At 32.5% G+C, this 23,415-nt stretch overlaps 1 protein-coding gene across 1 annotated transcript; it reads left to right on the top strand.

The window, feature by feature from the left end:
* The first annotated feature begins 5,290 nt into the window (after positions 1-5,290).
* ANXA1 (annexin A1) lies at positions 5,291-22,240 on the top strand. The gene is made up of 13 exons (XM_016146196.2): positions 5,291-5,456; positions 11,522-11,601; positions 11,697-11,805; positions 12,325-12,419; positions 13,888-14,001; positions 14,407-14,497; positions 16,048-16,127; positions 16,318-16,374; positions 17,934-18,027; positions 18,890-18,985; positions 20,155-20,213; positions 21,116-21,238; positions 21,887-22,240. The coding sequence occupies exons 2-13, from the start codon at positions 11,536-11,538 to the stop codon at positions 21,941-21,943; spliced, it is 1,041 nt and encodes a 346-aa protein (XP_016001682.1). The 5' UTR covers positions 5,291-5,456; positions 11,522-11,535; the 3' UTR covers positions 21,944-22,240.
* The last annotated feature ends 1,175 nt before the right edge of the window (positions 22,241-23,415 follow it).

The raw sequence follows: 23,415 nt of genomic DNA, 5'->3' as shown, positions 1-23,415 counted from the left end.
CTCATTCTCTTTTGTTAGAATAATATAAAGGAATGGTGATGCCATATTTGAGGATAAAAAAGAATTGTGAAACATAAAATTACTAATCCTAGCATAATCCTATGGGTAGGAGTGTAAGAAATAACTCATCGAATCATTCACTGACTTTTTCTAAGTCACGCAGGAATAGATACTAAACCATCATTGAACCTGAGTTTCTATCATCTAAGATTACTCACTCACATGAGAAAATGTAGAAGGATAGAGAGATAAGATCTTAGTTCAAGTATGTTAGCTATTTTTGTTTGGTAGCTATTGGAATTACAACACTAGGATGAAAGAAATATAAAATTACTTTAAGTTACAAATCAAATTAATATTTACCTTAAAACATACCCTGAGAAGAGGAATGAGTTCAATATGAGTAAGTTTTCAGCACGTTTCCTCTTATACTTGGGTTTACTCTAGAATACAAGATTTCAGAAAATCTAGTCCAATAGAAAGGGCACCACCTTGCTCTTAATTCCAATAATCTCAGTGGTGGTGACCAGCTCAGTAGCAGGGACCTGCCTTAAGGACCCTAGAGCATAGCAGTTGGTTCTGACTTCTCTTCTGTCCCATGAGGTCAACCCCTTCTCTGATCATGCTAACATAGAGGCATTTGAGCAGATTCAAGTATACCATATGCTCTAGAGAACCCAAATCTCTTATTTTCCTCCCAAGACCTAGAATTGTAATTGCTTCTTTAAATCTGGCCATTTTTTTTGTGCATGCTGTGTGTGTGTAAATAAATTTATTTAATAGTAAAATTGATAAGTTTTGCATGTTGTTGAAGATTGTACAAAGAATCTAGATTATATAAATAACTCATAAAAATCAGTAAGGAACAGGCAGAAGACCCATTAGAAAAATGGGCCCAAAACTTGAACTGGCAATCTAAGAAAGAAAGAAATCCAATGTCCAATATATATGTAAAAAGGTACTCAACTTCATTAATCACTGAAGAAAGGAAAATTAAAACTCCACAGGAATACTACTTCACAACATCAGAACTGCTAAAATAAAAAAGACAGTGCCAAATATTGAGAAGGATAAGGAATAATTGGATTTCTCACTGCTGATTTGGAGTGTAACTTGGTAACTCTTTGAAAAACTATGTGGAAGTATTGACTAAAGCTGATTGTATGCATACCCCATGAAACTAGCAAAAGAACCAGAAGATATGTATAAGAATGTTTATAGCAGCATAGTTTGTAATAGCCAGAAATTAAATACATTTCAATATTTGATTAAAGAAAAATTGATTTAAAAATTGTGATATAGTTATACAATAGAATACCATAGATCAATGAGAATAACATAAGGACAATAATATGCACAATAATAATGTACACAATTATATGAGTGAATCTCATAAATATAACACTGAATGAAATGGCCAGACACAATGTCTTATTCCTTTATCATATAAAGTATTAAAATTTTTGAAAATATAGAAAGTAAAAAAGAAAGACATAATAAACACCTTTGTATCTAACACTAAAGTTTAACAAATATTACTTATTTAAGAGAGCTTTTTCAAAAAGAAATAAAAAGTAGTTTTGAAAAAGCCGTACTTTATGCCATTCACTTTTCTTCCTCCTCAGGGTTAACCTTTATCCAGAGTTAGTAAGTATCCTTCTCAATCATGCTGTTATGATACTGCTTCATATTCAAACATTTAAAAATTACGTACTATTGTTTTGATGTTTAAAAGTTTTTCTTAAGTGATATCATACTTGTCCTTTATCATTGTTTTTTTTTTTTTTTTGGTCAATGTTATGTTTTTAGCATGTATTCATGTTTATATACCTAGTTCATCCATATTATATCACTTTTTATCCATTCTTCTATTAATGGCTAATTGGATTGTTTTCAATTTTTTATTATATAAGCAATAATATAAGCATATATATACATGACTCCTTATGATACAATAGCAATCTCTAGATTTACAATTAGGAAGGCACAATATTTTCTACCTTCCTTGAGTACATCTGTTTTGATGGTCATCTTCAGTCTTTTTCAAACTCTTTAAAGCAACATCTAATAGGGATACATTTATAGCTTTATACCGTGCACTCATACACACATGCATACATGTAATACCATAAGTCAAGGTTTCACAATAATGTTTACCTAAGAATATGTGAAACACTTTGATAATTGCCATGTTATTCCATTTTATTCTATTCTTTTCTATTTTATTTTTTTTTAGATGATGGTTAGAACATAGCAAATCGACTCTATAATTTACTAATGTTTTAAACTAAAGGTTGAAACACATTGCTCGAATGTCTCTGGACCTTCAAAACAAAACAAACAAACAAACAAACAAAAAAAAAGTCTTACTGGGGCCTGACCTAATAGGAAAATTCTAGTTTCTTTCCAAAGTCCGTGAGGATAAAAAGAGTCCAGTCTCAGAGAATTCAAATCATAGTTTACTCTTTTGATGGACAAGGTGATAATTCATTCTTTCTTGCTGAGTTCATACCAAGGAAGCAGGATAATTTATCAGAATGCTAATCTGTCACATTCTCAATCAATCACCTCCCAATGCTGATGTTTTGAGGCAACGAAGTTACATACAGATGATTCCTTAAACTTGTTACATACAGATGATTTTATCTATTTTTCCTTAAGTGAAGTCCGATGATGCATTCCTTTGTTATCCATTTGACCATATCATTACAACTTCATTAATTTGACAAAAAAAATCTCTATTTCATGTGATGTTGGGAATAACTGAGAAATAATAGTAATAATAATAATAATAATAATAATAATAATTCCCAGTAATTCAGTGTGTATGTGTGTATGCATGTATGTGAGATAATTATTTGACATATCTAGAGGTAAACAGAAAACAATTTAGAATACTATTTCTTAAAATTCTTTAACCTGAGAACATATTAGAAATACAAACTAAAACAATGATTTTATTGTCTAAAAACAAGACAAAATGAGACTATATGTTTCTTTGGGGTAGTTATATTTTATAAAAGGTACATGGATAGCAGGTATAAAGAAGTTATGGAGAGATTTTGGGATTTCAATGAAATATTGGTTTTCATAATTCTGAATATACCTTTTCTTCCTCCATATGAAAAGTAAATGCTTAAATAAAGCCTAACATAAAAGGATGGGAGAAACATCTTAGTAAAATCAGATATTTTGCTAAAGTCTTATGTAAATACTTTCCCCTGTTAAGATAAAAAATGTTCGTGAAACTCCATATGTCATCTTATTGTTTTGTTTTTACTGTTAGACCTCCATTAAAGGAGTAGAAGTAAATACGCGATGAAAAATGCAACATGTAGTGGTTGCTTTTAACTATCTTTTTTTTCTTTTCCTCTCTTCCTTTACTTCCTGTGTTCTCTTAGCAAATTAAATGGAGTTTATGAGTCATCATCTTCTAGAAACAGCAAGAGTGGTGAGTCATTTCTCCAGTTGCAGTACGTGGCATTTCAAGTACATAAAGCATTTAACCCGCAATTATCCCTTAGCTGTTAATGAAAACATGTTTTCTTTAATTTCCATAAATTTATTTGGCATTATTATTGTGTGTGGGGGGAGGAAGGGGGGGGAGTTTCCAACAGATTATTCACAGCAATTTTCATACATGATTAATGACTTCTTTTCTTTTTATATTTGGGAGTTTCACTTGCCTTTAGAGTTTCAACTGGAAGTTAATTTTGGAAAAAAATGTTCTAACTTTTTTCTTAATTCTTCCACAAGTACCACTTTTATTGCTGCTATTATAGGTTTGCCAATGCATTACAAATTTAAATATACAGAGCAATTTCTCTGGGTTTGTGTTACTGCAAAAACAAGACAAAATGAGACTATATGTTTCTTTGAAGTAGTTATATTTTATAAAAAGTACATGGGCTTTTTTCTTTATTTCACAAGATCATCATTGTACAGAGGTGTTCTATTCCATTACCAAAGTCAGAAATACAAATACAAAAAGAAAAGCAAATTTTGTGTAATCATCTTTTCCCTTCTCACCTGACAAAATAAAACATGGTATTAGAAAACTGGTCTACATCTGTCAAGACTGATTTGCAATAATGTCAATCAATTAATTAGCAGCTAATTGATTATCAACATATATTTATGGTAGGTGTCAAAAATATAGATTGGCATTTTCTCTAATATTTAAATTGAAAATCATTCTACCTTAGAATATGTTGATTTCATTGAAATTAGCATTAAGAGTTTAGAGTGTTATAAAACCGACAATCTTAGGAAAGTATCTTCACTGGTTTTTCTAAACCTGACATATATATAAATACTTGAGATATCTATGAGAAAAAGAAGATAAAGAGCAAACCACTAAAATGTAGCGTAGACTGAACCATAGTGCTGTGAGAGAAGTTATACTTGTGCATAGTTTAATAGAAACATCATATAATATTTTGTAAGTGTTCATGGAGAATAAAAATGAATCACTATTGAGGCTACCAGAACAAATTTCCTTTCTTTGTATCAGGTGGGAAATTTATTATGGTACTTGTTCCAAATAGTTGCTACTCCATTAATCCTTTTAATTTATAGTTCTGATTTGTTGTTCAAGTGTTCTAGAATGTCAAGGATCTATTTATATCAAAGTTTTTATATGATTGTTTCTATACAAACAAATTACTATAAATAGGCCTTCCCCTGATACTTATTTTGGATATCATAATGCTCATATTTTTAGCATTAAAAATTTGAGACAAGCTAGACTTTTTTTCATATATGCAAGCAGAAAAAGTCTTTTATTTTGAAGGCAGGAAAAATGCTAGTGAAATGAAAATAGAAAATTATTCAATGCTGTATAACATTGGAATTTACAAATATACATTATTTCTAAATTGTCACAAGAATTTTAGTAGGTAGGAAGATTAAATAGTATTATCTCCATTTTACAAAAGTAGAAACAGGTTCAGGAAAATTAAGCATGTCCATAAGGTCACAGAGTAGTAAGTAATGAAGCTGGGAATCAAATCAATTTAGAAAAAAAAATTTTGTTTCGTTTTTAAGTTTAAACATTTTTCATTTCAAACCTATTAAACTAAAAAAAAAGTGCCAATCATTGGTATCAGGATTGGAACACATAGTACTACATATTTGAAAATCTATTGCATTCAATACCCTCTGGAAAAAACCGCAAACTAAAGAGGAGGAAGAAAAATCTTTCCTTCCGGTTCTTTTCCTTTGTGCTGTCAGCTATGAGTTGGTTTAGTGTGTAGTTTTGCAAGACTTGTTTCACTTTGTTTTGGGCAAGGCTGAGCCTCGTATTTCAAACAAAAGGCAGCCAATTACTAACATCTGGTTGCTGGGTGTGGTCTCCTTTCAAATTCTATAAAATCTGAAGCCCAAGGATTCACTTCCAGTGTGAAACAGTTGGAGAAGAATCTCTTTTTAGCTCCTGAAAAGAAGGTTGAAAAAAGGTAAGTATTAGTTTTCATTTTAGTTAGTTTTGGTTGTTTTGAAAACTTTCCCATCACGATGTTACATGTTACTGCTTCTGTAGAATTTAGGACTTATTGCATTTAATATGTTTTGATAAATCTTTCTGTAAAATTACTTTAGATATTTATATTTTGGGGATCACAAATTGTAATGTTTTGTTTTACCTAGTTAAGAAATACAATTTAAAGAATATGGAAATTCTGCTTAATATTGGCTTATTATGCTGTTAGTGAGTTACCATGGAAAAGAAGGAAAGAATGTTTTCCTCCTCCAAGTTATGAGTTTCTAAGAGCTGTGTGTGCCCAACATGGAAATTATGATAGAGGCTGGTGCTTGTGGTGAGCCAGGCCAAAGTGGCTTTGAGGGAACTGTTTTGAAATAGCAGGATTTACATTATTTTCTTCTTTTGTAAGGAAAACTAGATTCAGGCCTCATAGTGGTATCATGCCCTTTGTAATTAACATTTTGAAATTAATGTTATTTTTACTCATACAGTGTAAATAAATAAGAGGATCCGCTTATTAATCATTTCATTTAAAGAGGGTGTGGCCACATTTTTATTCCTGTAGTCTCTGTGCCACAGACAGGCTTTTCAAGTGCTGATTGGAAAACCTAAGGGGAAAGGAAACATTTTCTGGGTGATGTCAGATAAGTTATCCCTAGGGAATGCCACTTGAGTCACCTAAAAGCTATTCTACTTAGTAGCATCTTGATTGTTGAATGAGCTAATGGCCATAAAAATTTTTAGAAAAGCACAAAGCCAATCCAGAGTGTTTATTGGTGCTGGGTACATTTGCGGAAGTAAAAGATTTTGAATCATAACCATATATCTAGTTTATTCATTACAAACGTTCCTTAAAGAATTTTTCTCTTAGCCCGTTTTGAATGTTAAGTTAAATGCCTTGATATCTACTTTTTAATGTTAACTAGTTAAGAAAAGTGTGTTTTTCTTGTCCCGTTTATGTCTAAAATTATGTATGGACTTTGAAAAAGTAATATCCTTCTCTAACTGCAGGAATGTATTTTAGTAGCTGGAATAAAAGGCACATTGAAAAATGATTCACATGTGGTGAAACGTTGGTTTCATAATTCTGACATGGCCTCTTCTCTAGAAGTTATGTTACCACCCTAGCCCCATGCTCGACCACATTTGGCAGATATCCAACATTTGACTGATGTTGTCAAAATAATTGATTATAACACTAAGGAACCAGCTAGAGTCTCATGGTTATTAAATACTTTTCAATCAAAAGACCTGCAAAAGTTGATTTCTGTATATGATGCTATCTTGCTGAGCTGGTTGTCCTTAATCCTCTCTAGACTCATGAATTTATGACTTATTTTAGGAATCAGAGCTAAAGCAGTGAACCTATTATTTTTTTAGTAATAAGCCAAATGTGGTTTTGGAGTAAATGAGTTCCTATTTCTATAAAATGGGATAGACTTTTATCAGAAAGATAGAACAGATACAATTTAATATTCTCCTTTATTATACTACTTTTCTCCACTTCCATCCACTTGAGGTGAAATTTAAGTTTGGCATTTCAGAGCTATCATGCAGTTTAGATACTATTTATTCCAACACTCTTATTCTCACAAATAAGACCCTTAGAGAAGTTAAATGTTTTCCTGAGGCCGTAAAGTCAGTTAAAGACTATCAAAACCGCTCAATTCTTATTTTTATATCCTATAGTTATGGGCAGAAAATATTTGTTTAATTAGCATAGATATATTTCCTAAATAATTAGCACTCATACATTATTTATTAATTCAATAAAACTTATTAACATACTAAAAACCAGGCATTTTGCCAGGGATTGGAGGTTCATAATGAATGGTGGATTAGTGTTGGCCTTGTGGAATGCTGCTGTAACTATAGATATGTAACTACAAAGTAATAATACAGAATGGTAGGGGCTAGTGTAAGGGTAAAGGCAGGATATTTTGGGAAAGTACCGGTCACCTAACCCAGTGTTAAACCAATGAAGGTTTTCTGGAGAGTGCGATGAGGTCTATGCTGAGTCCTCACTTAGAAGCAGCAGTTAAAAAGAAGTAGGCGTGGAAGAGAAAACAGCATTTAAGGCAAAGGGAACACCCTATCCAAAGGTCTAGAAGCAAAACATTTATAAGGCTACTTTTCATATCGTTATTCTTCACAAGTCTTGCCATTGTACAGTCTAATTGTCTTCTCTCACATGGGTAGGTGTGGAAAGGACTTGTGAAATATATATTCGAGGGAAAAAAAACTGAGCACAAAGCCAAAGGACTGAAATAGAAACTCCCTAAGTCTGAGGTGAAATGTGCCACAGTCTCCATAGGTTAACTGTTAGTGAATTTGATTCTCAAGTATGCACTATTAGAAATAACACTGATCTTGTTGCTGTCCTTTTGCACACTAGTTTAAAAGATTATACCATACTTTGGAATTAAAAGGTATTATGTATGCCTTGATGCTTGCCACTATTACCTAGAAAAATGCCAGAAAATTACACTTTTCTTGGGTAGAAAATGGGAATAATGACACTGTCTTACACAAAGATTAATCACTGCTGCTCTCAGTGTAGAACTCTAGTCATCTACCTCGTCACCAGGAGGGCATGACAAACCACAAAACTCGGCTTCCTCTGTCACAAACTCTGAAAGTCACTTTTCATGAGGCTGATGGAAATAAAGCAGTTTTAAAAAAATCAGTACATTAACTTTGATACAAAAGCCTAGTGTTCTCAAACTGTTGAGCTGGTAAAATTACTAATGTACCATTTGCGGAAGACCTCTTTTTTTTTACATTTAGTAAGCATGAATTCCTTTCTGTCTAATATCTTAGGCATATATTTTATGCATACTTAGTTTCTTTAATTCTTTGCTAAGTGAAATGAAGAGAGCTCTCTTAAGACACATAAATATACAAAAAATGCTAATCTCTAGAAAGCTATACATTTATTCACAGATAAACAAGATTGGTGGGCAGTACACATTCACAAATAGATCATTAACCAGAACTCTGGATTATTGCTAATTTCCGTATAGGCCAGCCTATGTATAAATGGCTGACTTCTTCAAATTAGATGATTTTAAGAACTAAGGCAAACTTGGTTTCAGAGCTCATTGGTAACCAGATTAAATATGTATTGAGCCAAGGTCAATTAATAAAATAACTCTTAAATACCTAGTACAAACTCTAAACATCGCAACTAAAAAGAAAGAGAAAAAAACAAAACCTTTCATGAACTCGTGTTATTTAAGTGATTTTTTGACTGTACAAGTCTATTTTCTAGACCAGGTCATTCTCTGAATAGTAATAATATCTGGCATTTTCATAACATGTAGCAGTCTATAAAACACTTTTGCATGCCTTATTTATTTACAGTTAAGCATGCATTACCTTCAAATAACTGAATGGGTTTTATCAAGTATAAAATGTTGATTTTCATGCAGAGGGTAGATATTGAACAGAGAGAATGGTTTAGCAATAATTTTTGGCAAAAATATTTTTGCCGTGAATTTATAAGGTATGTCTTAACTGTTAAGAATTTCTGTTAAAACATGCAGTTGACTTTCAGCACTTAACTAGAAGCACATGACAATTCCTAAAATTCCTTTAGAGTGCTTTCTGACACACTGCCAAAATTCTTGTGTCTTTATGTTTTGCTAAGACACGGGGAATCTAATTTGGCTGAGTTGAGATTCCATTTTCTTCTAATTGCTTTCCCGCGATAAATTCTATTTAGGCTGTTATTCTTTTCCAGACTATGTTTTCAGGCCATCCAAATTATTTCAGACTAAAATCTAGGAACCCAAGATATGTTACCAAACTTTCTCCTCTACAGACACAATGGAGTCAAATAAATTATTCAGCCCCTTTATTATTTATTTTTTTTATTTTGTGTTATGTGATTCATAAAATATTTTCTTAGGCTATCTCAAGTTTATTTTAAAGAAAGTGATGCATTATGAAAGCATTTTTTAGAAGCAAAAAAATGAGTAAAGTATAGGAAAGTTTTAATAAAATTTATTTTGAAGTTGAGGGACTCATTCTAAAAATTATATTTTGAATCTCTTTGGAAGTTTTTATTTTCTAATTGAAAAGAGTGGAAATACTTTTTTACAACTGTGGAAAAGTACTTAGCTAAGTGACTGATCATATCACTCATTTTTAGGATTCTACTTTATGAGGGCATGGGCGAGGTAACAAAAATATAAATTTCAAATATCTAAAATGTTGCCGGAAATTACTAGATGTTGTAGATGTGCCAAATAAGCAATAAGAAAATGAAACTCCACATGCCAACAGCAGTTTCACCAGATTATGGGAGCTGACACCTTGTGCAAAATTGTACATCATGACTTTACCTTAGGAAACAACTTCAAACTTATCAATTGCTTGGGAGAAGAGATTAACTAAGTGCACAGTATATTGGTTCTTCTCACAGATGACAGGATAGTAATTTGAACAATCCCCATGATACTTAAGTGAAAGTAATTTCTGCTTTAGATATTATTTCCCTTATGTATTTAATCTCATTCCTTGGAACTATAATTATTTTTCAGCAGGTATGGATTGGAATACTTTGTCTGAACATGCTGTTAAGAAATCAGGTTATAGGTTTGCTCCTCTTGAGTCATTTAGCTTCAAGAATTTAAAACTGCCTAGATTGTTCTGCTATCTCTTACATGCATCCATGAGAGTTGTCTTGAAAAGGATACACGACATGTATGATGAGTATCAGTGTGGACCTTAAGTGTGGGCTACCAAAAACACATTCCCAGACAAAAAAGATCATTGGTGGCTTCTTTGTGGATAAAACAGAGAATATATTAGCTTTTAAAATACTTCAGGTTTTAAAAATATACGTAGTTGAATAAATAAAAGCATTATTGAACCATGATAACAATTCAAGAAATTTCCTTCAAAATAGTTTACTGAAAGATGGCACTCATGTTACAATTTTACCCTAATGCTTCCTGTTAGAACAAAGAACCTGGTTTGAAATAATCCTTTTCTGGGTTCTTTGTGTTCGGTGGGAAAAAAATATGTAGGACTAGTATTTAAGATAGCTCAAATAGGAAGAAATAGGAGCACTGCAAGTGCTGAAATAATTTTATATTAAGGAATGGGAAAAGATACTGAATTATTTGAGAGAAATAGCACCTGGATATCTTTTTATGGATAGAATTTTAGGTCTAAAGCCATTCCTGCAGATTGTCAAAATACTTTATAAATGTAAACATTGTGCTCTTTCTGTAGCCATTACTTTTTGTTCAAGCCCTCAGGAATCCTACAGTCTCTCTAATGGCCTACTAAATGGTCTCTAATCTTCCATCTTGCCCATATCGTAGCCATTTTCTATGATACAGAATGAGTAATCTTTCTGAAATATAAATGGAATCATGCCGCTTTCTTTTTGAAAGTCCATTAATGTTCTCCCAAAGCTTTAGGGATACATTGAAACTCTGTTGGAACTTCCGTCAACATTCTTAATTCCAGTAAACCTCTTTCAACTTCCCAAATATGACAAGTTTCTTTCTGTTTTGTTCTCTTTAACTTTTCAGCCAGGTGAATCTCAGCTCATTTCAAGGAAGGCTCAGATCAGCCAGCACCTCCTCTAAACAGTTTCCTCAGCTTTTGTGTTTTCCTGTGGAAAGCACACATTAGCTTTAAGTTTATTGAAGCAAAAGATGATGTGTTGATGTTTTTGCAGCTTTAATGGTTGACGTATAGTGAGCTGTCTGTAAATTTAGAGCAATGAAGTGAATCACCAGCTTCTCTCTTCAGCCTACATGCTTGTTTGTAATAGTCCTCACATACCTAACTTAGGACTAAGTATGCCAAGAAAGAGCCAAGTTTCTGAGTGAAGGCTATGGGTTTCTGTACAAGGGTAAGACTCTTCTTTTAAAAAACTTGCATCTAGCATTTTATTATGCTTCTAAGAGTAATCCTGGAATGTAAGGACAAGGCCACTGTGTGCCTTATGTATGTGGGGAATGGAGCGGTGTCTATATGCAGTGGGTTTGTGGTTTGTAAAAGCATCTGTTTTCTTTCCAGAAACTTCTTCAAAAATGTCGATGGTATCAGAATTCCTCAAGCAGGCCTGGTTTATTGAAAATGAAGAGCAGGAATATGTTGTAAGTCAAGTGACAACAAAATAACTTAATAAATATTAAAATAAAAACTGATATGAATAAATGGACATAAATAATTTCTTCTCTCTCATCCACAGAAAACTGTGAAAGCATCCAAAGGTGGTCCCGGGTCAGCAGTGAGCCCCTATCCTAGCTTCAATCCATCCTCAGATGTCGCTGCCTTGCATAATGCAATCACGGTTAAAGGTAATCATATCTCCCCCAAACAGTGTCCCCCTGGACATTTCGGAGTGGTCATTTGAATGGCTATTGGAAAACAGGCACGTGCAGTAGAAAAAGTCTGTTTCATTTTGAAGATAAAAAGATTTATTTATCAAACAAAGATAGATTTCTTTTATTATCACTTAAAATTTTTTTTCTGGTTAAATCAGTAGAATCTCACCTGCTACAACAAATATCCTTACCATCCTAGTTTTAGTAGAAACTCAATGTTGAAACCAAGATCTCTGCTCACATTTAGGGTTTAGATGAAGATCAAACACTGCAACACTGAGGGTCAGGGACAATTTCCTTTTTTTACTCATCCAAATGAGTAGAATGTCATCTGAAGTGTTTCCCTTTTATATGTAGTGCCGCATCTATAGAATTCATACTTCTTAGTGTGTTAAGAACTTATGTGTAGAATCTTGATAATGAATCATTTAATGTCAATTATCAATGAGGAATAAAATTGATCTTAAAAGCCAAGTATCCTTTTGTTTCCAGGTGTGGATGAAGCAACCATCATTGACATTCTAACTAAGAGAAACAATGCACAGCGTCAACAGATCAAAGCAGCATATCTCCAGGAAAAAGGAAAGGTGAGTAGGAGTGGTAAATTTAGATATTTAATTTCAGTTATATTTGTGTTAAACATGGATACTGAATCATGGTCACCTAGTTCTTTCAGTCTCTAACACTGTTTTCCCAGTACAACTAAGACTGGGATTGCAGTATTTTTCCACTTGATTGAAGTCAAATCAATTATAGCAAATTTACCGGTTTAATATCTAGGTCGTCTTGGTTTGAGTTCTTTGTAGATGTGTTCTGTGTTGGAGACAAGCCTTTAATTTGAACACAACAAACATCAAGATTACTATTGGTAATGAGAAATATGTTCTGATTGAAATGTGTCTCCTACTGAAATTTGAGCTGTTTAATACCAAAATGTAAAATTTATATATAATTCTACCCCCCACATAAAAAAAATTCAACTTTGTAGAGAATATTATGAGTTTATTTGAGCCAAACTGATGATAACTGACAGGAAGCAAAATCTCAAGAGATTGAAAAAATGCTCTGGAGAATGGTATTTTTGCAGCTTATTCTGTAGATGAGAATCAAAGGAGGAGACGAAAGTGGGGGGTTTCATGAAATCCATCGGTGGTAGGTTAAGGCGGTGGGAGGAAGCAAAGCAAGGAGATCTCTGGGATTGGATAAAAAGTAAAACAGAGAGAAACATACTTTGACATTAATAGGTACTGGATAGTTCATAATTAACATTTACAGCACATAGAGATGGTATTCAAGATATCAATGAAGGGTTCTGTGATCTCATGCTCTGGTGCTATGGGTGTGCCCTGTGAGGTCTGGAAAAGGAGATTACACTGATGTTTCAAAGATATATTATCTTAGATGCCAAAAGACAACAGATATGCTCACTTAAAAGATGGACCTCTGTCAAGGAAGCTATGGGCCTAGGACATGACTACCCACCATGACCTGCTTTTAGTTAGGAATTTTATGATCAGACTTTCAGTCTCTGAGTTTGTAGAGACTGCCATGCAGGCCTCCTCTCTACTTATGGCCCCTTTTTCATCCACACTACTTTAAAAGTAAGCTTTATATTTTTTGTATAAAATATGGGTAGTATTTTTTTTTTAAATGCAGTTAAAAAACTATATAGTGTTAATATCTGATGATAGTACTTATTTGAGCAGTGAGAACCTCAAGATTTGGAAACATCATTAATACATTATATATTTTTTAAGTATTCTTACAACTATTTCTGTTACTATGCAATGCTGTTTTGAACTCTGTGTTTCTTCCCCATTAAAAAAAAAAAAGATTGAGAATCCTGTTTTTAAAGAAGTTATCAATGAATTTAGTAAAATTTCATTCTAATTATTCTAAAAGATTAAGATAATGTTCTAAATATCTGATACCCTTTTGTATGAGAAGGGAAGGAGCTCCGAAGATGGTTAGGTTTAAGAATCAGGTAACCTTACAAGGCTATATAATCTAGCATGTTACTTATCAGAAGCCCTGATGTTAATCTCTTTGCTATAGCCCTTGGATGAAGTTCTGAAGAAAGCCCTGACAGGTCACCTTGAAGAAGTTGCTTTGGCTCTATTAAAAACTCCAGCCCAGTTTGATGCTGATGAACTGCGTGCTGCCATGAAGGTAAATCACCTGATTTAAGCAGAACTCCTCACCTGAAAAGAATGTATAAGTCAAGTCCACTAGGGCTCCTATTGTATTCTCAACGTCTAGTACAGGGCCTGTCAATTACTGGAAATATAATTAATTAATGAGTCATTAATTAATGTTGGTGTTAACAGCTGTGTTATTTCCACCTTTCTCATGATGTCACTGTATGAATCATAAATCTCTCTTTATATCTTTGCCCAAAATATTGGCTTTAAACCCAATTTTGTTTTTAGAGCAATCTAGTAGCTTATTGTAATTATTAAATATTGTGAGAAATGTACTAAATGCCAGATCCAAACAAATTTTGGGACACAAAAATTAGCTAACAGTCTTATGAAGATTTTCTTACATTTCTTCTTTTTTTCTCTTTCAATTTAGGGCCTTGGAACTGATGAAGAGACTCTGGATGAAATTTTGGCATCAAGAACTAACAGAGAAATCAGAGAAATTAACAGAGTCTATAGAGATGGTAAGTTTTAATGTCCAACAGTCCAAATGCCTTAGTTGGAAAGGAAATCCCATATACTTTTCTTTTAATTGAATGTGGATGGCAATTATGTGGGCTTTGGAAACTCTGCATACTAAAATATTTCTTCATTGTTTGGTATATGTCTACTGCATGCACATATTGTTACTGGACAACATTCAAGTTGCTGGGGTTCTGATAAGGGAGATAGTGTCCCAGGCCTCATCAACTTTGCACTTTAATCAAAAATGTCCCTCTAAGACAAATGGCCACATATAATTGTAATGGAAAACTCAATTCAAAGCATTGAATTCAAAGAATTTTTAAAAACTTTTTCTATTATTCTGAGGTTCATTTCATTAAAATATCCTGTTGTTGTTTATTTTGAAAATATAACAAAAAGAATTAAAATCTCCAAAGAAAATATTTTCTGTTTGTCTTTGAAAAGGTAAAGAGCTAGGTTTTTATAATCTTGTGATGAAAACTAACTGTACCATTATCAATGTAAAGGATTCACTTACTCTTTGTCTCTAGTTGGATCTGTAGGGATGAGAGACCAGCCATGGCTCATCTTATCCATTCAGTGAAACGCCTCACTTAAATGCTATTGCATAAGGGTAGCTGCACCTGGGTTCTGGGCAGGGCTGTCTTTCACTATTTTCCTTTTCTAGTTTCCCAAGTCAATATGTGGCAGCATACAGTATCTTTTTGCTTGAATTTCATCCCAATCACGGAGAATACAATAGCCCTTGTATATTGTTTTCAGAGCAATTTAACAAAATAATCAGAACAAGGAAGCTTTTAATCTCATTTTCTGCAACTTTTATCTCATTACCATTATTTATCTTAGAACTTTTATCAGTGATAATAATCAAGAGGGGCATTATTTTTAGTTTTGTTTTTGTTGTTGTTCAATGAAACATCATTTATGAAGGTAAATATCCATATTTCTCCATTATATACAAGATATAGTCCAAAGATAGCTTGTAAAATTGACCCGTTTTCTAGCTAATATAAATTCAGTTAATTTTTTTTCTAAGATGGCATTATTTTGCATAGTTAAGTAAGGGTGTTTACACAAATAAAATGTTTAAATCTATATGTATACCTCCATATATACCTATACAATTAAACTATATTATATATTTTTATAATTTTTAAAGTAAATAAATAATCTGTGTTTGAGCAAGTTCCTTTGGTTTATTCTTTTAAATAACTATTCTATTCATCATCTTGCTTAAATTCTGGTATATTAATTTCAGAATTAATACCTATTCAATTTATTCATATTAGCAAAAGCTCTATGACTGTTAAGTTTTCATTTATAGTATTATCTAAATTTCTTTCATTGCCTTATAGGAAGTAAATTTGATGATCCAAAATTTTATCTGCTCCGCTATCTCTATTTTTATTTTAAAAAGATAATATTTTTTAATGAATTCCATAAGTCATTGACTATTGAGCATTGCACATTGCAAGCCAAGATAGAGATATTAGATATTATTATCACGATTATTTAATTTACTGCAAAATATACTTTTCTTGTTTTTCAGAATTGAAGAGAGATCTGGCTAAAGACATCACCTCAGACACATCTGGAGATTATCAGAAGGCTTTGCTTTCTCTTGCTAAGGTATAACTCTGATGGTTCAGGAAATGCCTCTTTTATGAGGAGTAAAAGTTTAGATTTCATTTCTCTTTAGAAATGAACAATTGACTCTCTTCTCAAAGAATGTTGTTTATTAGATTTTATTAGAATTAAGTAAATCATGTGATTACATGCTAGAAAACAACTTTATGAGAGAATGGAATTTTTTTTTCAGGGTGATCGATCTGAGGATATTGGCATAAACGAGGACTTGGCTGATTCAGATGCCAGGGTAAGTGCGTGCTCATAAACAAATACTCCTAGAATCACCTACCTACCTCAAACAGGTCCTACCTTAGGTAAAATTACGACTTGACCTGCACATGAAAGCAAGTCCTCCAACATGCTAAGGACGTCTATTTGTGAATTACACCATTCTGTATTTGAGTAATCCAAGAAAAAAAAATGTAATCTTCATGTTTTCAATAGATCTCATTATTTATAACGCCAGAGAAGACTGAGTGAGAACAATGAGATTTTGATTTGTTATTCTCAAAAATTGTAATGCTGAGAAAACTCTATTTTTTTTTTATTTTACCAAGCATGAGAAAGGGAAAAATAATTTTCTATTAAGTGAAGTGGAAAGAATAAGATCATCTAACATTCTTTTAACAGTGAACACTGGAATGGTTTATAGATGTAAGTTTATATTGTAAAAATATTATGGTAATAATATAATTATAAAACAATTATAGTAACATGTTTATGTATTTTCAAGTATATTGTTACATACAGTTTCAGTGAGGTTGCTGGTTATTTATATACCAACTCGTTGGCAACATTAGCAAAATCATCTTATTTAAGGGCCTGGAATTTATGTTTTAAAAAATGAAGACTATTATTTGCATATGCCAAATGAATTCATTACAGTGAGTTTGTAAGAATAAAAACTTACTTCTTCAGCCCTACTCCCTTCCCGTGGCAGTACATTATCTTGCACATAATAGGCATTCATTAAGTTTTTATTGAATAAATGCATACATATCAGATCAGTTGCTTGAAGAGTCCAAAATAACTTCTTATGTCCTTTAGAAGTGTGACAATTTTAATAGAAATTGTGCAAGCATACCAAAGAACAAAAGTTAGTATTTGAATAATTGCCCATAATAAAAAAAAAATTATTCTTATTTGCTTGCAACATTTCTGAATTTGCTTTCCATTTTAAGACTATCAGGGCTCATAGATGTATATTTCTGGCAGCTTAATGGGTTAGTGTGACCCAGGAAGATGATGGTAATTAACATTTCAAAGTTAACAGAGCAATCTGTGAAAATAAGGCAGGAATTATCTCTTACATTTACAAAAGGGAAAGTGTAGTTTAATAGGGTTCAATTATTTATCTAAGATTATAGAGTTATTAAGGTGCAAAGTCAAAATTTGAATTAAAATTTCAAGATTTAGGTTATAGTAGAATTATACATTTATTAGTACCATTTGCTGATAATTACTTTTAACAATTAAGAATAAACAACTTTTTTCTTTTTACAGAGTCCTTTGGACTTGTCTTAATGTGGAGTATAATCTTAAAGCAATTTAATTCAACAAACATTTCTTCTGCAAACATACAGTTAGTCTGTAGTGTTTGTGAGGCACCTCGAGAGATACTTTGGAAGATATTTAACAAATAAAATAAAGCCCCTATTTTTAAGAAACTTGCAATCTTAGTTTTGCCTGCTCTGATCTTATTGGATACCAATCAGCTGCTTAGAAAATCTTTGAAGAGATCTAACATTCTTGTGCAGATATCAAGTCAGCAGATAGTCGAGTGTTTATTTTTGTGTTTCTTAATAGGCATTATATGAAGCAGGAGAAAGGAGAAAAGGGACAGATGTGAATGTGTTCAATACCATTCTTACCACCAGAAGCTACCCCCATCTTCGCAGAGGTAAGAAGAAAAAATAATTTCTGAAACTTATTTATAAAAGATGCAGTTTTGGTTTTGAAGACAAATAAGAGAAAGGAAAGAGAAAACCCTTAATCAGGATTACTCCTATACCAAAGGAATACAGTAGAGAGTTCCTGACCCCTTATCGATATTTGTACATTTGTTCAACTTTGTATAGTCATCATTTTATAGTATTTGAAACACACTTTGTGACTTTGGCATGTAGAACATTATTTCATTATTTTCACTCTATTCCCCAAAAATACTTGGAATAGATGTGACAAAATATACACATACAACAGAACAAATGAAATTACAGTAAAGAAAAAAAAAAACTCAGGGCTAAGTGAAGAAAAGAGTATGTAGATGCTCCAGAAATAAAAACCAAAAAGAGTTCTTGCCTTTGAGCACAAGATTCAGCTCTGAGCCTCCTAGAAGCCATGGCACAGGGCAAGTCTTGATAATTACCTAAAGTTCACTATCTTATAATAAATAGCACGCTGATTTCCAATGTCAAAATTAAGAGAAATTTACTACACAGATGTTTATATAAGGAAGATTCATTTGCTACGGCACTTAGCTCAGATGTAGTCAGTGTTATGATTGTCAATCACATGCCATTTCTAATAAATGTCAACATTTGCAAAAATATCCCCAAAATATACAAGAACACCGAAATAGCCATGTGAGTCATATATCTAGGAGAAGATGCAGTATGCAAAATATATTCAGTTGGGTAATTGGCTTTAAAATATGAGTTTTGAAAAATCAGTCGTCCCAAGGAATGCTTTGAGTCAGTTGCCCTGATTTTGCTAAAGTATAGATTGCTTTCTACATCTCTTAGTTTAAATGTAATATTCAGTGTTTCAGAAGTACACCAAATACAGTCAGCATGACATGAACAAAGTTCTGGATCTGGAGATGAAAGGTGATGTTGAGAAGTGCTTCACAACTATCGGTATGTATTCTGGAAGGAGAAGCATTTTCTAGATGGAAATTGCATTGCCAATGATGTCCCATAATTATAATACACACACACACACACACACACACACACACACACACACACACACACATTTATATATATATATATATATGAACAAAAAATAACTCAGATATAGTTTATGTTTCAGATACAGGCAACATGTAAGATAATGGCAATGAATATTTAGCTAAAGGTACATAATGGCTTTCTTAATAATAAGAGATATTATTCCTTTTTTCAAAAAGATAGGCAGGTGGGAAAGACTTACTGAGCACCCACTTATGCCAAGTGATTCACCAGTCTGGACAGAGAAAGTCAGATGGTCATTAAGAACATGGGACTTGACATTAAGTAAACACAGGTTCAAATCCTGGTCTGTCACTTGCCAATTGAATAATAGTGGGCGAATCCAGAGGGTTTGATTTACTATTTCTCTAGTGGCTTCTGGAAAAAGTCTTTAGGAGAAAAAGACATGAAATGGTTCTTTTGTTATTCATATGACCAGTCAGGACTGGGAACCTGTGTTCTAAAGCAGTGCATTTCAAATGTTAATGTGCACATGAATCCCCTGGAAATCTTGTTAAAATGTAGATTCTGATTCAGTAGGTTTGGGGTGCGGCCTGGGATTCTGCATTTCTAACATGTTCCCAGTTGATGCCAATTTTTTTTTTCTTGAATCACACTTTGAGTAGCGAGCCAGAAAATCTTACTCATTCACACATCTGTTAGTGCTTTATTTGGCAGCTGCCTTTAAAAGCCTGTCCTAGTCCACTTTTTTTTTTTTTTAAATTCTTGTTACAACATAAAAAAAGTATGTACTATATGTTAATATGGCCTTTTACACCTACTGCTTTCCCTATTTCCAAGAAGAGTATACTCAGAATAATATAAACTATAGAAGCTGCTATTCTTTGGATGAAAGATAATAGAAAGTAGGTGACAGTATCAGGGGAAAGGATATACAAAATCACCATCTAGAGAATAGCTTCTTATGAACCAAATATCCCATACTGGGAAAGGGGACGAGAAACGGGAGTGAAGAATAGAATCTTGCTTGCAAAATACTGTGTCTCCTGTTTCTATCATATGAATCTTTCATCTTTTGTGGTAAATATGTCAACTAAAGTGTGCCTCTCTTGCAGTGAAGTGTGCCACTAACAAACCAATGTTCTTTGCTGAGAAGCTTCATCAGGCCATGAAGGTAAGATTCTACTTATATAATTAGCTTAGGGAGAAAGTATTGTTGGTGGAGAGACCATAAAACCTTATATTGTTTGAAAGTCACACTTTAATATCTTCCTGTTAAAAAGAATCACTGTTCCATCCAATGCAAGAGGCAATACACTTCCTTATTAGAATGAAATTGTTAGATTTGTTGCATTTGTTTATAGATAAGATGGTAAAGTGAGCTTGTTGATAATTTGTGAGTTACTTATGCCTGGTCTAGTGGGATAATTCAGTGGGGATGATGGATGCCTAGTAGAAGAGGAAACTGTACCCCAGACTTTGGAAATCAATACAGCCTCAGTGTCAGCTAAACTAAGACTTGATAGTGAAGAAGAATTAGCCAGATGAGAACAGGAGGGAAAGAGATAGAGGGATAAATATAGGCTGGTCCAGGAGGAGGTAGCATTACCCTTTCAGGATAATAAATAGAATTAGAGTGATGGCGCACAGTGGAAGAAGAGGTAGAATTAGACAGGGCATTGTAAGCCCGGATAAAATGAGTGATTTTCTTCTTAGAAGAAACAGTAGGCCACTGAAGGACTCTTGATAGATGAATTAGATGATCAGATTTGTAATTTATACAGTTCACTTTATTTGTAATTATTGAATAGTTTAGACAAAAAGAAAGACTGAATGGTAGAAGACCAATTAAGAGGTTGTAAAAGCTCTTAATATAATTAGCAGTTAGAGGCCTGCCATTTTATTACCACTTATGTAAAGTATACTTGTGTGTGTTTGTACTTTAATGTAGAGATAGTTTCTCCATAGAAACTATATGGGTGAACAAAAGAGCTTCATATTCAAACCTTTTTCCTGCTTTTTTTAAGAGTATGCTCGGAATATGAGAGACACTTAACCATCATTTGTTTTGGACAGGGTGCTGGAACGCGTCATAAGGCATTGATCAGAATTATGGTTTCCCGTTCTGAAATCGACATGAATGATATCAAAGCATGCTATCAGAAGTTGTATGGTATCTCTCTCTGCCAAGCCATTCTGGTATGTTGTGATATTCATTATGCTACCCCCATAAATAATTATTTTTGCAACTCCTTCAAAGAGAAAGGGTGATTTTTATTGTACTCACAAATTTCATGTGTAAGATTAATTTGTTAGGATACATAATTCATAAGTAAATTTAAATTTCACTGGTAAAATATACTAGTGAGTTCAGTACTGAAAATATACACACATTTTTTAGCAGTCATGGAAATATTTAGTTTCCAATACATAAATTTGGCAACCAAAATATTATAGTAGGGAGATAGAATGATTTATTTTGCAATGAATATTGATCAGAGTATTAGAACCTTATTCTAAGTTTTTTCTTAATTTGTAATATGTAAAATCTATGAAATTCATGTTCAGGTGGTCTTATTATACAATTATTAAAAAATAAAGACAAGTCAAAGCTATTCATTTTATATTATCATCAATTAACAAATATCACTTATCTGCTATACGAATTATATTATTTAATTAAATATATAATATTCTTATTAAAGATTCTTGATAATTGACGTATTGTGATGTATGTTCCACAACTCTTAAGTCTACTAATACAATAATTATTCTAAAGAATTACAATGCCTTATATTGATTATAGTTTCAGGTAGCATTAAGTATACTCTATTTTTTAATCAACAGGATGAAACCAAAGGAGATTATGAAAAAATCCTAGTGGCACTCTGCGGAGGACAGTAAATATCCCTTTAATGATCTCAAGCTTTTTGATCAGAAGATTTTTTAATCATATCTTTTCATTCCATTTTACAGACTTAAATAGAAAAGTTTGTTCAGCAGAACTAGTTAGGTAACTGCTTTCTGAAAACTATGGCTCATAAATCATTTTTATATCATAACTCTGTATAATAGAGATAAGTTTTTTTTTTTTTTAAATTTATTTACCCCAACTATAAAACCCCACAAACAGGTTGTTCTAGTAACATTACTTGAGAAAGATGTTTATGTAACAAAAAATAAAATGATTTTGCAGGACAATTGGTGTGTCTTTGGTTCTTCTATTCTGATTTTTTTTCTATGTGTAATGCAGTGGTTTAATTTGATGTAAGAAGATGGGAGCTTGAAATCTAAATTATAATTATTTAATGAAATAAATATTACATAGTAAATTAAAGTATTCACAGAGTTAGAAAATGGACTCCTTGAATTTTACATTCTTAGTACAGATTGTTGAGACTGTCTCTATAATAATGAATTTATTGAATCAGCATTGTAACAATTGGACATTCTGCTATATTTTGCAAATCAGTATAAAAATAAAGTGGTAATGGCAATAAAAATTCCTCACTTTTTAAAAAATGGTAGTTGCATATTTTCTAAGAAACTCTCAAACTGTTTTCCAAAGTGGCCATATCATTTTACTTTTCATGATAAATACACGAGTGATCTAGTTTCTCCACTACTTTGCCCACGTTTGGTATTGTCACTTTTTCTGTATTTTGGCATTATTTATTTTATATTGTTGAGTTTTGAAAATTCTTTACCTATTCTAGATACTAGTGCTTTGTCAAATATGTGGTGTGTGATATTTTCTCTCTGTAGCTTGTCTTTTTTCATTCTCTTAATAAAATCTACCTCAGAGCCAATATATTAAATTTTAATGAGGTCTCATTTTTCCATTTTTCCTTTTATTGACCGTGCTTTTGGTGTCACATCTACAGACTCTGTACCTAACCTTAGATCCTAAAAGTTTTTCCTTATTGTCTTCCCTAAAAGTTTTACAGTTTTTCATTTGTCATTTAATTTTGTAAGCTATTTTGAAATAATTTCTTGTGTAAAGTGTGAGACTTAGGTCGAGGTTCTTTGTTTGTTCTGTTTTTAGCTTATGGATATCCAGTTGCTCACCATTTGTTGTTCAGGCTATTTTTTCTCCACTGAATTGCTTTTGCACTTTTGTAAAAAAATCAGTTGTTTTCCTCTGACAGTATTCTTACCACATAAGTGGCAATTATTCATCTCTAAGAGAATTAAGTTGGATATTTGATTTTCTGACTATCTGCAGCTGCATCACTTGATGCTTATTTGCTTTGGTCACTGTTCTTTACTTTCTTTCACATACACCTGTCTTATGCATTCTATGGAAAAATTATAATAATGTGGCCCATAATATATCAGGCAAATTGAGGTTGGCAGAAATACTAGTCATTGCAGTC

This window comes from Rousettus aegyptiacus, unplaced genomic scaffold, assembly GCF_014176215.1.
Source record: "Rousettus aegyptiacus isolate mRouAeg1 unplaced genomic scaffold, mRouAeg1.p scaffold_m13_p_3, whole genome shotgun sequence".
In the NCBI taxonomy this organism is placed as follows: domain Eukaryota; kingdom Metazoa; phylum Chordata; class Mammalia; order Chiroptera; family Pteropodidae; genus Rousettus; species Rousettus aegyptiacus.
Note: the sequence above shows the minus strand (reverse complement) of the source record. Positions and strands in the feature narration are given on the sequence as shown.

Excerpts from the sequence above, each read along its gene's own strand:
- ANXA1 (XM_016146196.2), top strand. The coding sequence starts at position 11,536 with ATGTCGATGGTATCAGAATTCCTCAAGCAGGCCTGGTTTATTGAAAAT. Across the intron at positions 11,806-12,324 it reads TAATGCAATCACGGTTAAAG|GTGTGGATGAAGCAACCATC; the intron begins GTAATCATATCT and ends TTTTGTTTCCAG. Across the intron at positions 18,028-18,889 it reads CTACCCCCATCTTCGCAGAG|TGTTTCAGAAGTACACCAAA; the intron begins GTAAGAAGAAAA and ends TGTAATATTCAG.